Genomic DNA, 17,526 nt, shown 5'->3' with positions numbered 1-17,526 from the left:
TGATTCAAAATTTTATGGGAAGTTGCTAGAAGCATTTAAAGTGGTTCCCTTATCAAATCACAGCTAAGGCAAAATATATACATATATGTACATATATATATGAAATGTTATCTTATGTATATACATATATAGATGCGTCAATTGAGAAATCACACCAATTTCTAAATGAAATTAAATCATTAAATAATTTAAGAATGAGTTGAGGTTTAACTTATGTTCTTGGCAAATAACTTAAAGAATTATCAATCTATAGATAGATCATTTTCATTATGCTGAGAATTAAAAAGAAACATTAAAAATTTCAGATGCACATATTGATTTATATATTACTTTGTATTGCCACACCAATTGCAAAATATTTTGAACATCATCTGCACTTCACGAATGTCCAGGGGGACATCTGAGGATGGTATGTGACAAGGGACACTACTGTGTGAAATGCCCATGTAAGTAAGACATCCTCCATCCATGGGCCATGCCTTCCAAGAACCAAGAGCACCTCCTAACCACAAGCGATGGCCCAAATCATCACCATGCTTCCAGAAGGCTAGACAGATGGGAACCCAACAACCTCTCTGCAATCTAGTTGTGCTTTAAGAACAGAGGCTGCATTATAAGTCAGGCTTTGGACATCTAAGCCTCAGGAGATTGGGTCAAATTTGTACTTGCCTTTTCTTGCTGGTCCTTCTATAAGGGCTTCACACGTCAATCCCCCCCCACCTAATCTATAGGCTCAGAGGGACAGTGACTTGCCTAAGGTTCCAAAGAAACTAGGTGGCCAAGCCAGAATCCAGCGCAGCCCGTTCACCACCACAGTCCCTCAGAGCACCCCTGTGGGGCGGGCGCGCCCAGTGCCCCCGTTTCCCAGGTGCGAAGCACAAGTACAGAGAGGCAGAGGCGCCAGGGCCTGGCTCATGGGGGCAGAAAGCGGCAGCACTGGGGTGTGAACCCAGGTCTCCCACTTCAGAGCCTGTGGTTTCAAAAACCAGGTGCACACACCCGGAGGGTGTGTGTGACAAGCTGTTGGCATGAGGCAAGTACACAAAACTTCTGTATTGATTTTTAACTTAAAAGTGAAATAATTTAAGCCTTATTACTCATACAGAATGACAGTAGTACCTGTATATAATTGATAAATACACATATTGGGGTAATGCCCAAACAGGATTTATTCTTAGGTGCATGATCACACACACACACACACACACACACAAAGGCAGCCATTGCCTTCTGTGCTCAGTGACAAGAGACCCTCTGGGGCACCAGAGCTGGAGGGGGCACCCGGGGCCTCGTCAGTGTGGGCTCCCGACGGACAGCCTGGGTTCAGTTTCCCCCTCGGCCACTTCCTAAGCTGTCTGGCCTTGGGCAAGTGACTTTACCATTCTGGCCTCATTCTCCTCACCTGTAAATAGAAATAATAGCAGCTCTCATATGGGAGGTGGAGGAGAAGGACAGATCAGCAAATCTGCGTGAAACACTGGGGACAATGCCTGGGACACGGTAAGTGCTCAGTACTTGTCAGCAGCAATTACTGTTGACCCCACTGTGCAAGCAGGGAAACCGGTGCGGAGAGCTAAAATAATGAGGTAACAGTTAAAAGGGAGGGGGCCTGGATCCCGAACCCTGCTCTCAACTACAGCTGCACCTCAGAGCTCTGAGTCTGTTTCCTCCTCCGCAACATGGGGCTAACGGCAGCATGCACCACACAGGGCTCTCCCAGGAGGGAAGGAGGTCGCATTCTGGAAGAGGGAGAGATAGTTATCCTGTCCCGCCAGGCACAGGGGCTTAGAGAGAAGACCAAAGGCTCAAGAGACAAAAAAAAGTTATGGAACAGAAGTCCTGGGCTTCCTGTCCCCTTGGCCCCATTGTAGGGTGAAGGCGCCCTCTAGTGGTAGAAGCAACCCCCGCAGCCAAGGGTCGCAGGGGCTCCTTCTGTGCGGGATACCGAGGGCACTCACTGGATCCCGGTGGGAACCGAGGAATGGAGAAAACAAACCGGGAAGCTCGCTCAGGGCCCTGTAACTAGTTAAATGGTGGAGCCCGGGCTTGAAACGCGACAGTTTGGCCTCAGAGCCTACACTCTTTCTCCTCCTCTTTCCAAAACTCTGTCCCAGCCCAAGGTTCCTGGAAATCTTGGGCAGGGCACGACTTGGCTGTCCCGGTCTGCACTGGGCCCTGCAGGGCAGCTTGGCGTTCCTGGCCCCTTACCAAATGCCAGTGACACCAAAACAAAGGACAGTTCCTCTGACCCCAGGCGCGGGAGTCAGGGCTTCAGCCACTTCCTGTGAAACTCAGGAGGGCCGGGTTGGGGTACTCAGGGTTCTCGATGACCCCGGGGCCAAACTTGAGCTCCAGAAAGCGGCGGTAGTTGTTAGGCGCCAGTGCCATGAAGCCGGCGAAGGGCAGGGGCACGAGGGGCTGAAGGAAATGTTCGGGGAACTCAACATCCTGCCGGTGATCCAGCCACGTGTCCTTGGTCATGACCCCATTACGGGGGTAGAAGGGCCACAGGTCCACGTGCAAGTGGTTGCTCTCACTGTACTGCACGCGGAAGAAATCGCCCTCTATGGCCTTCTCCCACACAAAGCCGCGCTCATCCACCACTGAGCCAGCATCGGCCCCCCGTAGCTGCTCGCAATTGGCCACGTCCTCCAAGTAGATGCCCAGGTCCACGTCGTAGTCCCACGGGATGATATCCCCGTGGCGGGCAGCCCCGAGCAGGGAGCCGCCCTCCAGCCAGTAGCGCACTCCGGCTGCCTCCAGGACGCCCACCACGTAGCGGGCTGTCTCGCGCAGCGCGCGCAGGCAGCATGGGGGTGTCCAGCGCCCCTCATATAGATAGGCAGGTGTGTCGCCCACCACGGTCCCGAAGCAGCGAGGGGTCTCTTTGCTGCAACCAAACCACTCCAGGCGCCCGCCCTCCCTACTCACTAGGCGGATGCCCAGCGCCCGCAGCAGCGCAGCCTGCCGTGTGCGTCCTTCGCGCTCCGCCTTCCAGCGCGCATGGGCGGTGGTCAGTGGGGGCTGGTGCGCCACAGGGAAGGTGAAGTCCAACAGTTGCACTGCCCAGCCACGCAGGGCCGTCTGCAGGAAGAGGCTGGTGCCTACCGGCCGGGCCAGGGGCGCCGAGAGGTTGAAGAGGTCTCTCGCGCGCAGGAGCACCACAGCGTCCCCTTCCAAGGCGTCGCAGCGCTGTGGGGAGAGGGCCGGGCCGTACCGCGCTGTCCACTCCCGCAGGCTGACATTCAGGGCCAGGCACCGGGCAGGGTTGGCTGAGGCAACGGGGGCGGCCACCAGGCGTGCGCCTCCCGCCCGGAGCACTTCTACCATGCGCTCCAGCTGGCCTGGTGCCTCAGCCCGCGCCCCGTCCGGCACCAGGGCCACGTACTCAGTGGCTACATAGGTCTCGGGGCGCGAGGCCGCAGCGGGCTGGTCCAGGGCGGGCTGGAGCAGTGCCAGGCGAACATTGGGGACGCGGGGCAGGGCCAGGGGCGGGTAGGGGAGTACGTCGGCTGCCACCACCACCGGCTGGGCTGGGTCCTGCTGCAAGAAAGAGTCCACCAGCTCGGGCACCGCATTGTCAAAGGCCTCGAACTCCCGCACCAGGACGGTGACATGAGGGCCGGCGGCAGATCCGCGGCGGGGGCCCCGGGCCCGGGCGTTCCTGGGCTGTTGCTGTAGCCACGAGACGTAGAAGAGGACCAGGAGGTTGACGGTAATGGCGGCTGCCAGGGCCGCCTGGCAGCGGGTGAGCCGCATGGGGCCGAAGTCAGGCCCTAACTGGGCCTCCGGACACCCTGGGGAGGCGGGAAGGAAAGCGGAGGGAGGCTGGAGCTGGTCGTTAGCAACCCCTCCAGCCCATCCTCGGCCTTGCCCTTCTCTCCCAGCTGTTTCCCTCTTTGGTTTCAGCTCTGACTTTCCCTCCTCCAGGAAGCCCTTCCTGACCTCCCAGGCTGGGGCATGCACCCCATTCTGGACTCCTTCAGTGCCCGTTCCCCCCCACTTCCCCACCCTAGCCCCACCAGTCTCCATTATTACTGTGTAGGGATCTGTCTTGTCCTCCCATTTGTGAGACCCATGAGGAGCCTATCTCGGTCACTGCTGGGTCCCCAAGGCCACTCAGCACAGACTCAGGTACTCATCAGGGACTCAGTGAGTTTTTACCATGTTCAATCCTGTCCTTCTATTCATTGTCAACTTCTCATCCGGTTATAAATGCCCAGGACCCCATTCCAAGCCCAACTTGCACCTTCTGCCCCACCACCCCTCCCTCCGGGACGCCACCCGACCTCTCTCTGGCCCCTTCCACAGCATGCCCCTGACTTGGCCCCCAGACCCCTCCCCCGCTGCACCCGCCTCACTTCCTCAAATTCTGTGTCATCCTGCTGTCTCGTTCCTGATTGTTTTGGTTTTACAAGAAAAGTTAGAAATGCTTTCTTAAATCAGAATTACCCCAATTTTTATTTTGGCTGCTAGTTTTTTGTTTGGTAAATGGAAACAGGAAGTAGAGCGGTGGCCGCCAGGGGCTGTGAGGAGGGGGAAACGGGGAGTCATTTAATGGGTTTAGAGTGGCAATTTTGCAAGATGAAAAAATTCTGGAGATTGTTTGCATAAAATGTGAATAATTCTTAATGCTACTAAACTATACACTTAAACTTGTGAAGATGATAAATTTTGTTACATGAGTTTTATCGCAATAAGTATTTCGTTGTTGTTGTTTTAAGTGGAACGGGCTGCATTGAAAGAGGCTGCTAGGACTCTCCCCACAAAGTCATCAGCCACACTCCTAAGCAACCCCCAGATGGCGCTGTCTCCCTGTCCCCAGTGCAGCTAGAAAATTTGGCTGGTCTCCAGCCCCGGAGGTGTAACTAACTCTCTGGCTTCCGAGCAGAAATTCAAAAAAGTTCCCCATGGATTTTCATAGGTTTCCGCTCCTCCCCGGGAGGGGGACATCAGACACCCAGCCAAACTTCCTAGCTCCGACATACTTCTGGGCCTCCTTCCCCATTTCTCCAGCCTCCCCGCTCTGCCTGGGTCCATCCAAGCCTGCCCTAGTCTCCTAACCAGGTCCACCTCTGTGGCAGCCAGAGGGGTCTTCATACAGCACAAATATGACCTCTCCCTCCCTGCTCAGGCGCTCCTCAGTGCCCTAGAGAGAGAGCTTAAGTTTCTTCCAACATCCCACAGGGCCTTGTGTGACAGGGCCCTGGCCCACCCACTGCTCCAGTCCCATCTCTGGCCATGCCTCCTCAAACCCTACGCCTAGGCCACCTTGGGCTTTTCCTCAAATAAACCGTATTTCTAGTCCTTTTCATATCCTGTTCCTTCTGCTTCGAAGAGCCTCCTCTCCAAAGTCCCTTTCCCCATGCCTGTTTTCAGCTGGAGAACTCCTGCTTATGCTTCAGGGCACCGCTCAGATGGCCCCTCCTCTAGGAAGCCCTCCCTGAACCCCAGGCTGGGTCAGAAGACCCCTCTGGACTCCCCCATCTCAGCGCTGCCCATCCCGGTTCATCACTGTCTGGGGATGGGTCTGTCTGCCCTACTAGACCCAGGAGGTAGAGGCAGGGCTGGCTCCGTTACCACTGTGTTCCTGGCGCACAGTTGGGCACTGAAAACGCACCTGGTGAAAGCAACGATGGCCAGGATCAGGGTTTCTGTGTGTCTGTAAAGCCCACTCAGACCCCCGGGGCCAAACTCCGCATTGCGGGCCGTGACTGGGGCGCTGCGCTGGTCTTCCTTTCTCCCCTTCTCTCTCCTGCCAGGAATAGCTTCCCACCCCTCTCCACCTGCCCCAGTGCTGCCTGCCCTTTTCTGACCCAACCTGGATGTCACTTAAGAATCAGAGCTGCACTTTAAGAATTTCTTAATCTTCAGAACCTTGGAATTGCTTCTGGACCTTAGATGGATCCCTCCCTCCTTCAGTCCTTCAACATCTGCTTGCTGAACTCTCCTGCAACATGTCAGGGACTGTGTTAAGTGCTTGGGGTCACAGCAGGGGACACCCAACACGCAGAGACATGCAACACTTGTGACCTCATGGAACTCATATTATTGTGGGCGGAAGAAACTCTTGGAAGCAGACTCTTCAGTCTTACACATCTTAGGATCTGAGAGTTTTGGTACACAGAAGCACGGGAGATGCTTTTACAATCTTCTAAAGATGTCATCCTCACTCCACCCTTGTCTCCTACCACCTGTTCCCCACTCAGAGCCCAGGGGGACCCTGTTAGAACTTGAATTAGATCCTGTCCTGTGTCTGCTCGAACCCTGCGGTGGCTTGAAATCACTCCAAGGAAAAGCCTTCGTGGCAGCCCACGAGGCCCCGTGGGCTCTCCCGCCCTCTTCCACTCGCTCACTCGGCTCCAGCCGCACCGGCCACCGAGTGCCATTCTTCAGATAAACCCAGGCCTCTCCTGGCCCAGCACTGGCTGTTCCCTCTGCCCGGATGCTCCTCCCTATGGCCTTCAGGTTTTTGCTCAGATGTTACCTGTCCAGTGAGCTCTTCCTTTGGCCACCCTAGTTAAAAATATCCCTGAGTTATTTTTCTCCCCTGGTGGTTACCACACAGATTTTACTTATCTTGCTTATTGTTTTGTCTGTTTCCTGGCACATAGCCAGTGCTGAATAAATGTGTGTTAATGAACGAGTGACCCCAGCTGTTCAGATAAGGTAACTGTGGCTCAGAGACTTAAGGGTGCAGGTGCCAGAACCCAGGTCGCCACCCTCCAGGCCCCGGCTCTTGCCACGCTTTGCCTGGCCGCTCTGGGCCAGGAGGTACCCAGCAGGACAGGACAGAGACTGGGTCCTCAGAGACCAGAGGGTATGCTGGATTGACGAGGAGGTGCCACCTACTGAGTGAGAGACCACAGAGGACGGAGAAAGGAATCATCTAGAACCCTGACAAAGTTCAGCCTTGGCTTCCTTCACTGTAAGGGCTCAAAACCCCTTCAGGGAGGCAAGGTGGATGAAACGATGATTTTTGAAGGTCTGAATGTTCTAGGTGCTCACAATGTGGCAGACCCTCTTCTAAGTACTTTACACATATTAACTTGTTTAATCATTTAGCTATGACTACATTTAAAAATGAAGATGAGACACAAAGAGGTGAAGTCCCTTGCTCAACGTCACACAGTTGGAAAGGGATGGACCTGGGGTTTGACCCAAGGAGCTCTCTCCAGATTTGCGCTCTAACCCAGTCAGTCAATTCTGCTGTCTCCCTCGGGCCTACCTTCCCCGAGCCTTCCCCGGCTCTAACCTGACTGGTGCTTTCAAAGCTGAATATGGCACGTTAATGAATTCAACCCACTAACTCAACAGAGCTATTTATTGAGTTTCCTCCGTGCTATTTACTGAGTGACCTTGTGTTCCAGAGGCAGGGGATGAACGAGGCAGTCCCTGCGCGGGACCTGCAGAGGCAGGAAGGCACTATACCAATGGGAAGAGAAAGCAGCAGAGGCGTGACGAGCGAAAACAGGGGCTTGTTTTAGAAAAGGTGGTCAGGGAAGGAGAAGACGAGATGAGACTTTGTCTCTCCTTGCCCCACACAACAGTGTGAGTGGATCCAGACTCCCTTGAGGCCTGGCTCACCTGGTCTGAGCCCTGACCTGGCCCGAGCCACAGCTGCCTTATCTGTAGGATGGGAATGTGACAGGTAGGGAAGATGAGACACGTGGGGAAGGCTTTGGGGACAAGGAAAGGGCAGTGTCCACATGAATGCTGGAGATGCAGAGAGACTTCTTACCTCCTACGTTGCAGGCTGGGGGAGCACCAGGGGGCAGTTTCAATCCAGCTCAGCTGCACTGCTGAGGAAGGAGAACCAGAAAACCCCAAATCAGCCAATTCTGTATAGTAGAACACAATTTCATCTTTCCTACAAAAGTGGCCATAGGGCCAGGGAATCGTTTCTCTTGAAGTCCCATAAATTCAGACATTACCTGGAGCATCTCAGGAATGGGTGGGAAGGACGTCAGTTATCACAGCAACCTATAGCCATCCCTCTCTCCTAACTGTGTCCAGGAAGGTACAGCTAGAAGTGACAGAAGCTATAACCATAACAACCACTTCCCTAGACACACTCCATGCTGAGGGACAATTCTAAACAGTCCCCTACCTTTTTGGATCTGGTTCCTATGATCACTGGTAGGGGGCGGGTAGCTGCTGTGTTACCATAGTAACCAGGACTTGGCCTTGCCTGTGTCTCACCTTCCTGGGGATGGTCAGGCCATGTAACCATAGCAACTACTCCTCAGCGGAGCATCTTCTCCTCTAAATAAAAATACCTGGTTGGTTTGGTGCGTGGACCTCCCACCATTGGAAAGGAGGGGAGATGGTTACCATGGTAATGCCAACTGGGTGGCTGGGGGGATGGGTTGGGAAAGAGGTGTTTCCCTCAATAATCAGTGTCCTTGGGGCTGGGGTTCTTTCTACCTGAGTGCTAGGTGGGGTTGCCATAGTAACCAGTGAGGGTAGAGACAAAAGGACCACCAGGGACTTAGGTTGCCTTAGTAACCTCCTCCTGGTGCAAGGGACAGGAGAGGTTTGGGGCTCCATAAACACAAAAGTGTAGGGGAGAGGAGCCTGGGGGTGTTCTAGGCTGGGGAGAGGTTACCATGGCAACGGACTTGGGCCAGGAATCAGGGAGGATGGGGCTCCGGCTGAAACCACCCCTGCTGGTCGCCCTTTATTTCAGAGTGACAGCGACGGTTGAAGAGAGTGGTATTGGGTCTGGGGCGGGTTAGAATCTTTCTTTTGGGGGCAAAGTGGGAGGAGGGCAGAAAGCTGCCCCTCCCCAACGTCCCGCTCTCCCTCTTCGGGGAGCGCGCCCCCTCCCCTTTTTTCCCCTCCCTTTCCCACCCACCCGTGCGCGCACTTTCGGGGTCGACCCGGGTGGGCGAGGCGCGCGCCCGGCCTCGTTCCCGTCACCGCCCCCCCAACCCGGCCCCCGCCGAGCACGCGCGCGGGGGGTTGGCGCGGCCGCGCAGGCGCGCGAGGCACAGCGGGCGCGCGGGCCGGCCCGGGGCCTCCATGATGGAGGAGCGAGCGGCCGCCGCCGTCGCCGCCGCTGCCTCCTCCTGCCGCCCACTTGGCTCGGGCGCGGGCCCGGGCCCGACGGGGGCGGTCCCGGTCTCTGCCCCCGCCCCCGGGCCCGGCCCGGCTGCTAAGGGAGGCGGCGGCGGGGGCAGCCCCGGGCCCACAGCGGGACCGGAGCCCCTGAGCCTGCCTGGGATCCTGCACTTTATACAGCACGAGTGGGCGCGCTTCGAGGCGGAGAAAGCTCGCTGGGAAGCCGAGCGCGCCGAGTTGCAGGTGAGCGCCGCCTCGGACCCCCGACCCCTCGACCCCCCGACCCCCCGCTCGGCCCGACCCGGCCTCACCCGCCGCCGCCGCCGCCGCCATCTTGGAGCAATGGCCGCCGGGACGGCCGGGGGGGGGGCGGGAGGGGGCCGCGACCGGCCGGGAGCTGGAGTAAGGGGCCGTCCGAAGAGGGTCCTGGGGGCACCGGGGCGTCTCGAGGCGGGCGGGGCGCCCAGGGGCGGGAGGGCCCGGCCGCGGCCGGCGGAGAGAACGGGCTCAGAGGACCAGGACCCGCTGGAAGTGGCAAGAGTGAGCGGACTGGATGGCGGATTCCCGAGAGTAGCCTGGAGGCCTGGAGGGAGCCCAGGAGAACTCAGCCGAGGGTGCTGAGAGTTGTTGGAGGGGCTTGTGTGGGACCGAGGAGAATCTCGGCGGGTGCCGAGTGACGCTCTCCCCCGTCCGACGAGACGCGGGTGGGAGGTGCAGGCTGACGAGCTATGGGGGGCAGATGGGGCGTCGGAGCTTTTCGGAGCGTGGCGCGGCGGGGTGGGGGGGAGACTTGGGACCCCCGAAGGCGAGAGCGTTCCGGCCGGGACCAGGCCTGAGTAGGGAGAGGAAGTCACTGGAGCCTGGGACACGGGGTGCATTTTGGAGTGTCTGGACGGAGGTAACTGACAGATGGCTGTGCGAGGACCCCGGGGATAACAGGAGGACCTCGAGGGGTTCCAGGATGATGGTGTGTGCCCTCCCCGCGCAGGAAGAAACTTTGGGGAGCCCTGGCATGGGCGGCTGCCGTGTTGCAGGGAAGGGGTCTCAAGGACATGCCCCAGGAGCCTGTGTGGAAGAGCTTAAGAGCAGAAACTCCAGTGTGGGGGTGTGGAGAAGAGGGGGCATGGATGTGTGTACGGCGGCAGGTGGAGAACCCTGAACTGGAGTGGGCGGGGCGGGAGCGTGTCAGGCGTGTCCAACGAGGAAGACCAGGGGACCTGGGATGGGGACAGTGAGGAGGAACCCGGAGGGTACCTGGGGGATGGCAGGGAAAGCATTTTGTACAGCAGGAAGGCATCGGAAGGAAGCATCTAAGAAGGATCGTGAGGGGACGCGGGCTTGTGAAAGTTTCTGGGAAAAAAGGATCCTATGGTTTGTGGCGTAGCTTGGAAGAGGGCTGGCTGTACCCTGAGATGATGTTTGGAAGAGCCTGAGGAGCTGGGCTGGGTTTTGTGACCTTGAGAAGTGTGGATCCATTTGCAGGGTGTCCCGAGGAGCCGGGACATCAGAATCGTGAGGGACTGAAGGGATCCAGTAACAGGCTGAGAGGAGTCTGAGGGGTCCTCGGCTGGGCTGTTATTAGCAGACATCAGTGTCTGCTTCTATGGGCCCATCTTTCTCCTTCTGATTTGCTGTTTCCTACTTAGTTAAGGTGGGGACCCAAATCAGTAACTGATTAGGATTTTGTCCGTAGGATGAGTAGGGACAGCATCCCACAATTCTTCCGCCCCACTAGGGATCTTAGCTGTTTGGGAGCTGAGGCTTGGCGTTGAAGTGGGAGGCAATCCTTACGTAAGTGCCCCTCATTTTTGCATCCCACTCTCTATTCTGTGCTCTTCCCTGGCGTACAGCTCATTTAGTTTTCCCAGTATCCCCGTTACGGAGGCAGAGCCAGTGTTACTGCTCTCACTCAGCAATAATATAGCAGCTGCTGTTTAATGAGCATGTGTTATGTATCAGGCACTGTATTAAGCACTTTCTTTATTTTTTAAAAGATTTTATTTATTTCCTTTTAGAGAGAGGGGAGGGAAGGGAGGGAGAAAGAGAGGGAGAGAAACATCGATGGAGAGAGAAACATCAATTGGTTGCCCCTTGGACTCCTCCCCCAACTGGGGACCTGGCCCACAAGCCAGGCCAGCGTCCAATCCACTGAGTCACACCAGCCAGGACCACCGTTAAGCACTTTAGCTACAGTGTATCATTTAATCCCTGCAACATCCTGGCAGAGTAAATTATATTATTCCCTCTGCGGCTTTTTAAAAAATAAATGATAATAAGAGGAAATGGAGGCTTCGAGAGGGTCACAGGCCTGGTTTGTGGTCTTTTAAGTCCACATTCTGTTCCTCTCTGCCTTCCAGTACAAATGGGTAAACTGAGGAAGCTCCGTGGCCTCCCAGGGTTATCCAAGCGGGCACAGGGGAGCTGGGCTTGAGCCTTGGCCCCTGGGACTTCATGCCAGTGCACCCCACAGCACCTTCCACACCACCTTCTCATCTTTGAGACTAGAGAGAAAAGATGTGTTTATTCCCTCACTTAGTGGCCTTTTTGGAGTTTGAGAGGAACTTGTGGGTAGCACCCAGTTAGTCTGTTCCTTTCTTGGCTCTAGCATCACTTACTTTGTACTTTTTTCTGTTACATTAGTAAAAACTCAAAGATCTTAGAAGTGTGTATACATATATGTAGAAGTGAAAGGGGAAGGGTCCCCCTTGTTCTTTTTCTACTCTTCTCCCCGACTATTATTGCTATAAGTGGAGTTCAGCTCTATATGTGTAAGGATCATTGTGTGACTTTTTTCACATACTTGTGTCTTAGTGTTCCTTTCATATCAGCACAGAGAGCTCTTATATTTGACAACTCTGATCCACCGGGTGCTTGCATCATGGCTTACTTAGTTTGACCCTGTTAATGGCCTTTGGCTTATTTCCGGTTTTTCTCCATCAGAAATGGCTGCAGTGAATGTCCATATAGCTCCACATGACTCTAAGCAGATTAGACTGGCAGAACAGTAGAATAGATGTGTTTATAAAATGGTGATTGGTTTTACCAGGTTACCCCACGTTTCCACTCCCATCAGCAGCACCTCTTTTTACACTCCTTTGATTGGGGCACTTTGCACTTACAGAAGTGTGATCTCTGTGAGATTCTTTAAGGTCCAGGCTATGCCCAGCTTTTCTGGTGAAATCTGAATATCTTTTCTCCAAATAACAGCACAGCTGCTCTTAGCACGGGACCTGCTGTGCAGTCAGGGCTCAGTAGGTGTGTGTGGAAAGGCAGAAGAGACGGCTGGTTGTGGGGTCCTACCAGGAGGCACCCACAGACTGCAGCAGGGAGGTGGTGTAGATCAGTCTGCTGTTGAGCAGGACTCTGCCAGGTTGGGGGATTCCAAGAAGTAGGTAGTGTGGTTGCCACTCTTCAGAAACTTCCAGGCTAACAGAGGAGGCTGTGTGCACAGGAGGCCACAGAGAACTCTACACGATGTGACTCTGCCGGTGGCCGTGGTGCTTCTGGAAGGGGATCTCCTTGATGGGGGACGCTCCTGGGGGAGTCTGAATTGGACGCTTAGGTAGGAGCAGCGACAGAAGCGGTGAGAGAGGTGGCAGCGGAGGAAGTGTGGAGCTGACCCGTCCCCACTTCCAGCCTCACAGGGGGCTGTGAAGGGTCCGTGGGGACTCATCCCAGAGGTTGGGAAAGCGGAGTGCGGGAGATGTGGGGCCAGAAGACCCCGCCTGTGGGCTGGTACAGAAAGGTCAGCAGAGGGACACAGAGGGGCATCGGTTCCTGGGAGGACTGAGCTGCTCCTCAGGAGGCCTTGGAGATGCCACCTGGCTGGAGAGGGAACAGCCGGAGAAGAGGCGGCAGCCATGTCTCAGAGCGGCTCTGGGCTCCTGGGCGATCCCACCGTCTGGCCGGAGGAAGTGGCAGTGGGTGGATCTGGCGAGCAGAGAACTTCCAGATCCCAGACTTACCTGCCAGCCGCGTGGCACTTGCAGAGCAGGCAGTGGTGGCTGTTGGCATTTGCTGGGTGGGAGGACTGGCCACCAGCACTTCCGCTTTCCGTGGGATTCCACCGCCTTGGGACACATCAACCACCTGTTTCTGGTTCTCTTTCCTCCTTTCTGTGCCAGGAGAGCTGGGAAGGGGACAGCAGAGCAGAGTGGGCCGACTGAGATTCTCCACTTTCTTTCCCCACAGGCAGAAGTTACTGGTGTCACCAGTCCCTCCGCATTGCCTCAAATTCTCTCATCCCTTCCCTGCCCCGGCCGGACCCTGGCCCGGGCTGGTGAGGTTTCTGGGACTGCCTCCTTCCCAGCTGGTTCTCTCGGCCTCTGGCTTTGCCATCCTACCCACCCCCCCTTCCCCAGCCATCAGGTCTCCACATTAGAGCTGAAATTACCTTTGTAACATTTTGATGTGCCCATACTGGCCTTTTCATTTTTTTAGTTTTCTTTATGATGTCTTCTATATGCTCTTTTCAACAAATTTTTATTGAATTTAGTGCAGTGACATTGGTTAATAAAATAAGACAGGTTTTAGGTATACAATTCTATAGTGCGTCGTCTTTATATTGTGTTGTGTGTTCCCCACCCCAAGTCAAGTCTCCTTCCATTTCTGCCTTTACCCTCTTCTCCCTCCCCTGCCCCCTTTCCCTGCGATGATCACCATACTGTAGTCTGTGTCTATGAGTTTTTTGCCTTTGCTTAATCCCTTCACTGTTTTAACCCAGACCCACAATCCCCTTCCCTTCTGACAGCTGTTAGTCTGATCTCTATCTTGGAGTCTATTTCTATTTTGTTTGTTGGTGTATTTTGTTCATTAGATTCCACATATAAGTGAAATCATATGGTATTTATCTTTTTCTGATTGGCTTATTTCACTTAGCATAATGCTCTCCAGGTCCATCCATGCTGTCGCAAAAGGTAAGATTTCCTTCTTTTTTTACAGCCGAGTAGCATTCCATTGTGTAAATGTACCACAGCTTTTTACCCACTCATCTACTGATGGACACTTGGGCTGCTTCCAAATCTGGGCTTTGTAAATAACGCTGCAATGAACATAGGGGTGCACATACTGGCCTTTTTAGAGTTTCTGAAGTCTGCCATGCAAGTTTCGTGTCTGTCCCCTGCCAGCAGCACACCTCACTGCCCTGGCTAACTTCTACTTAGCCTTCAAGTCATAGCTGAACTGTCACTTCTCAACTCCCAAAAGTGGACTGGGTGTCCCTCTTCCCATAATACCTTTTGTTCCCTCATGATGGCCCTAGTCACATGGTGTGTTGGTTGTCACTGCTTGTGCCTGTCCCCTATGTTGGAGAGAGGGCTCCGTGGGGACAGGAACCATTCATCTTCTTTATTCCTGCCATGCCTCACACAGTCCCTGGCCGGGCACAGCCGGTTACTGGTGCCGGATGCCTGGCGTTGGATGCCGGACGAACGCAGGCTCTGAGCAGGCTGGACTGGGGCTGGGAAGTAGAAGGCTCCCTACTGGAGCCCCGGGGGACAGGGCGGATGGTGAAGAGGTGTTGCGGGGCTTGTGTTTGCTGTTCAGCCTTTTCTTCTTCACGTCTCCCCCCACCTTCTGAAATGACTCGAGGACAGGGCAGATTTTGGTGACTTGAGAACATACACAGAGGACAAAAATTCAGACTTAAGAGATGTTGATTACAAAGAGTCCACTTGTCTGGCCTTAGGTATTTACGTGTGTGTTTGTGTGTTGGTTTAAAGTGTAGAGAGAAAAGTGCTCAGGAGGGGAAGGAAGTTCCATTCTCAGTGGATAGATGTGCCTGCATTTCTGTGGCGCACCTGGTCACGCACCTTTTAATTATTCGTAGCTTGCCCCACACCGCGATCTAGAATGTCAACCACATCTTGTTCAGTGCTGTATCTTCTGTCTGCAACTGCAACTGATGTATAGTTAGGGCCCAATAATGTTTGAGGGTAAACAAATAAATGAAGGGTACTTTTGTCATACATTAATGTATGTGTATATATTCCTTTCTGTTTTTTCAAAAGGAGACCTACCATTGCCATGATGCCTGTAGGAGAAATTCCTACAAGTAGGATAAGTTCCCATAATTCCTAGAGGTAGAACTGCTAGGACAAAAGGAATGTGCATTTAATATTTTTGTAGATCTGGCCAGATTACCCTCCAGCAAGAGTGCATCAGTTTATAACCCCAGCAAAGGGGTATGAGTTGCCAGCTCCCAGTCAGTGCCGGGCAGCACGGAGCATGTGCCTGGCTCTCTGCTCACCAGAGAGAGACCTGGGAGAGACCTGGTCCCCGGAGCAGGGCAGAGGTGATAGCAGGGCACAGGGCTGTGCTGCACGCCACGTGCTCGGGCAGGTAGGTCCTACCAGGGTGGGAGAGAGCAGTGTGGGTGGGCATCTGAGAGGCTGCCTAGAACTGGCAGTTCTGGAGCCAGGCTTTGAATATGGGCAATGCTTGCAAAAGGTGTCTGGGGTCAGACGGGGCGCTTCTGGTGGAGCCACTGCAGCCCTTTTCAGCAATCACGTGATGTGTGGGGATGGGCTCCTGTAGGTGCAGCTGCCCGTGGTGGCAGGAGGCCTGGAAGCCACAGGCATCCCTGCTGGATGTGGCGTGGGTCTCAGAGGGACCCTCGCTCCCGCAAAGAACGGGGCCCACGTCCACGTCGTGGAAGAATGGACAGAGAGAATAGAAATAATAAGAGGCAGGAGCTGGCATTTATTAGCCCTTCTTCTGTGCTAGGTCTTGGACTGAGAAGAACTTAACACATGAGGGGCAGGCACTCTTGTGAGCCCCATTTTCTAGAAGGGGAAATGGAGGCTCAGAGAAGGCCGGTGACCTGCCTAAGATCATGCCGCAAGTGAGTGGCCGAGCCAGGCCTGGGGCTCAGGCCGTCCCAGCCTAGAACAGCAGAGCACGTGGGGAGAAGCCAGGGATGGGCCCACACGCGGGGCTTTGGCACAGGGCCTCCGGAATGTGGTCAGGAGCCAGGATCCTGCCTCGCAGGCTGTTGGCCCAGTGTCTCCCGAAGACCTGTTGACAGACCAGAGCAGCCTGGGGCAGCCCATGCCAGCAGACGGTGTGGAGTGGTTGGCAGGGGCCCTGGGCCATGTCTGCAGCACGTCTCCCGCATTCTGGGCGGACTCCAGTGGATGGTTGGTCCCTATGGTGGGAGTCGGGTGGTAAAGCTTTTTCCACTGGAGCAGGAGCTGAGCTGAGCCACCCACTCTCGTCCCTGAACTCCAGAAGTAACTTCCTCCTCCTCCTCCTCCCAGAGACAGATGCTCTGGTAGAAATAGTGAGACGCTATCTCTACCAGCGGCCTAAGGGACAGCACCCACCCTTGGGTGGGGGAGGAAGAGGAGCCCAGGCTGCTATTGCCCGCCTCCCACCTTTATCCCCCAGCCTACTTCCCCGCAGAGGGCAGGGGCAGGTTAGGCCCACGCTGGCCCTGTTTTCCTGTCAGGGTTAGGGCCTCCTCTCAGCTCCCCGTTGCGGGGGACCTGGCAGGGACTCTGGAGGCCAATCCAGCATGCCCTCTCATGCTCCATTGAACCCCGGCTCGGGATCTCCACGCCCGAAGAAGTGGCTGCTGCATGTCATTGTTGGGGCAGGGGCTGGCGCTGATTGTCCCTGAGTGAGGGAGGGACACACATCAGTGAGCCTAAGGCCTGCTGTCTTCTGTTCCCTGTGCCCCCAGGCTCAGGTGGCTTTCCTCCAGGGAGAAAGGAAAGGGCAAGAGAATCTCAAGACAGACCTGGTGCGGCGGATCAAGATGTTAGAATACGCGCTGAAGCAGGAGAGGTGAGCCCTGCTGGCCGGGCCCTGCCCCCGAGAAGTCGGTCCGAAGCGGGAGGGCCGGGAGGGTCAGGAGGCCGGCCGCTCCCTTCCCCCGAGGGAGATTCACGAGCAGAGGTCCTCCTGATTCTAGGAGAGGGGTCAGGACAAGACATAGTGGATGGATTCAGGTTAGACACTAGTGACAATACTCATAATAATGGTGGCCCATTGTGTGCCAAACACCGTCTGTTCATATTGTCTCATCCCTTCCAATAGCTTAATAGGTACAGTGGGCTTCCGGAGGGTGAGGACTTCTTTAAGGACTCCTGGAGCTGGGCTAGCAACCCAGTCTGCCAGACTCCGAAGAGTGGGTTCTGCACAGCGCCATGTGTGGTGCCTCCCCCACCAGGGCTGCTTCATAATGTGGGAAGGTGGGGGGAGCTCCGCTTCAGAGGTAGGAGAGTGGAGGGGGGGGGCTGGGGATTTGGGATTCCTGAGGTGAGTGCTGTCTGACTGCCCTTCTTGCCTCTCATTTGATACTCATTTATTCTTTTAGGGCCAAATATCATAAGTTGAAGTTTGGTACAGACCCGAACCAGGGAGAGAAGAAACCAGAACTGTCAGAACAAGGTACCCACTTCCCCGCCCCGATCCTCCCCACTCGCCTCTCCCAGTACAACCGAAGGTGAGGGGGGCTGCCTC

General features: G+C 55.2%; 2 protein-coding genes across 4 annotated transcripts in view; one reads left to right on the top strand and one right to left on the bottom strand.

The window, feature by feature from the left end:
* Positions 1 to 139: 139 nt before the first annotated feature.
* On the bottom strand, positions 140 to 9,407 carry FKRP (fukutin related protein). Its single transcript, XM_054588642.1, has 3 exons — positions 9,375 to 9,407; positions 7,742 to 7,802; positions 140 to 3,797 (listed from the first exon to the last, which is right to left on the bottom strand). Exon 3 carries the CDS (start codon positions 3,757 to 3,759, stop codon positions 2,272 to 2,274), a length of 1,488 nt encoding a protein of 495 aa, XP_054444617.1. The 5' UTR covers positions 3,760 to 3,797; positions 7,742 to 7,802; positions 9,375 to 9,407; the 3' UTR covers positions 140 to 2,271.
* The window catches only part of STRN4 (striatin 4), a 26,461-nt gene continuing 17,930 nt past the window's right edge, over positions 8,996 to 17,526 (top strand). For 2 of the 3 annotated variants that reach the window (XM_054588640.1, XM_054588639.1), the window contains exons 1-3: positions 8,996 to 9,306; positions 16,745 to 16,848; positions 17,381 to 17,454. In XM_054588640.1, coding sequence (XP_054444615.1) covers positions 9,025 to 9,306; positions 16,745 to 16,848; positions 17,381 to 17,454 — 460 coding nt within the window. In that variant the 5' untranslated portion in view covers positions 8,996 to 9,024. Of the gene's footprint in view, positions 9,307 to 15,510; positions 15,905 to 16,744; positions 16,849 to 17,380; positions 17,455 to 17,526 lie in introns of those variants that run through there. The other variant, XM_054588641.1, reaches the window with a different exon arrangement.

This window comes from Pteronotus mesoamericanus, unplaced genomic scaffold (genome assembly GCF_021234165.1).
Source record: "Pteronotus mesoamericanus isolate MK-2021 breed Mesoamerican mustached bat unplaced genomic scaffold, CSHL_Meso_final scaffold_137, whole genome shotgun sequence".
NCBI classification, from domain to species: domain Eukaryota; kingdom Metazoa; phylum Chordata; class Mammalia; order Chiroptera; family Mormoopidae; genus Pteronotus; species Pteronotus mesoamericanus.
Note: the sequence above shows the minus strand (reverse complement) of the source record. Positions and strands in the feature narration are given on the sequence as shown.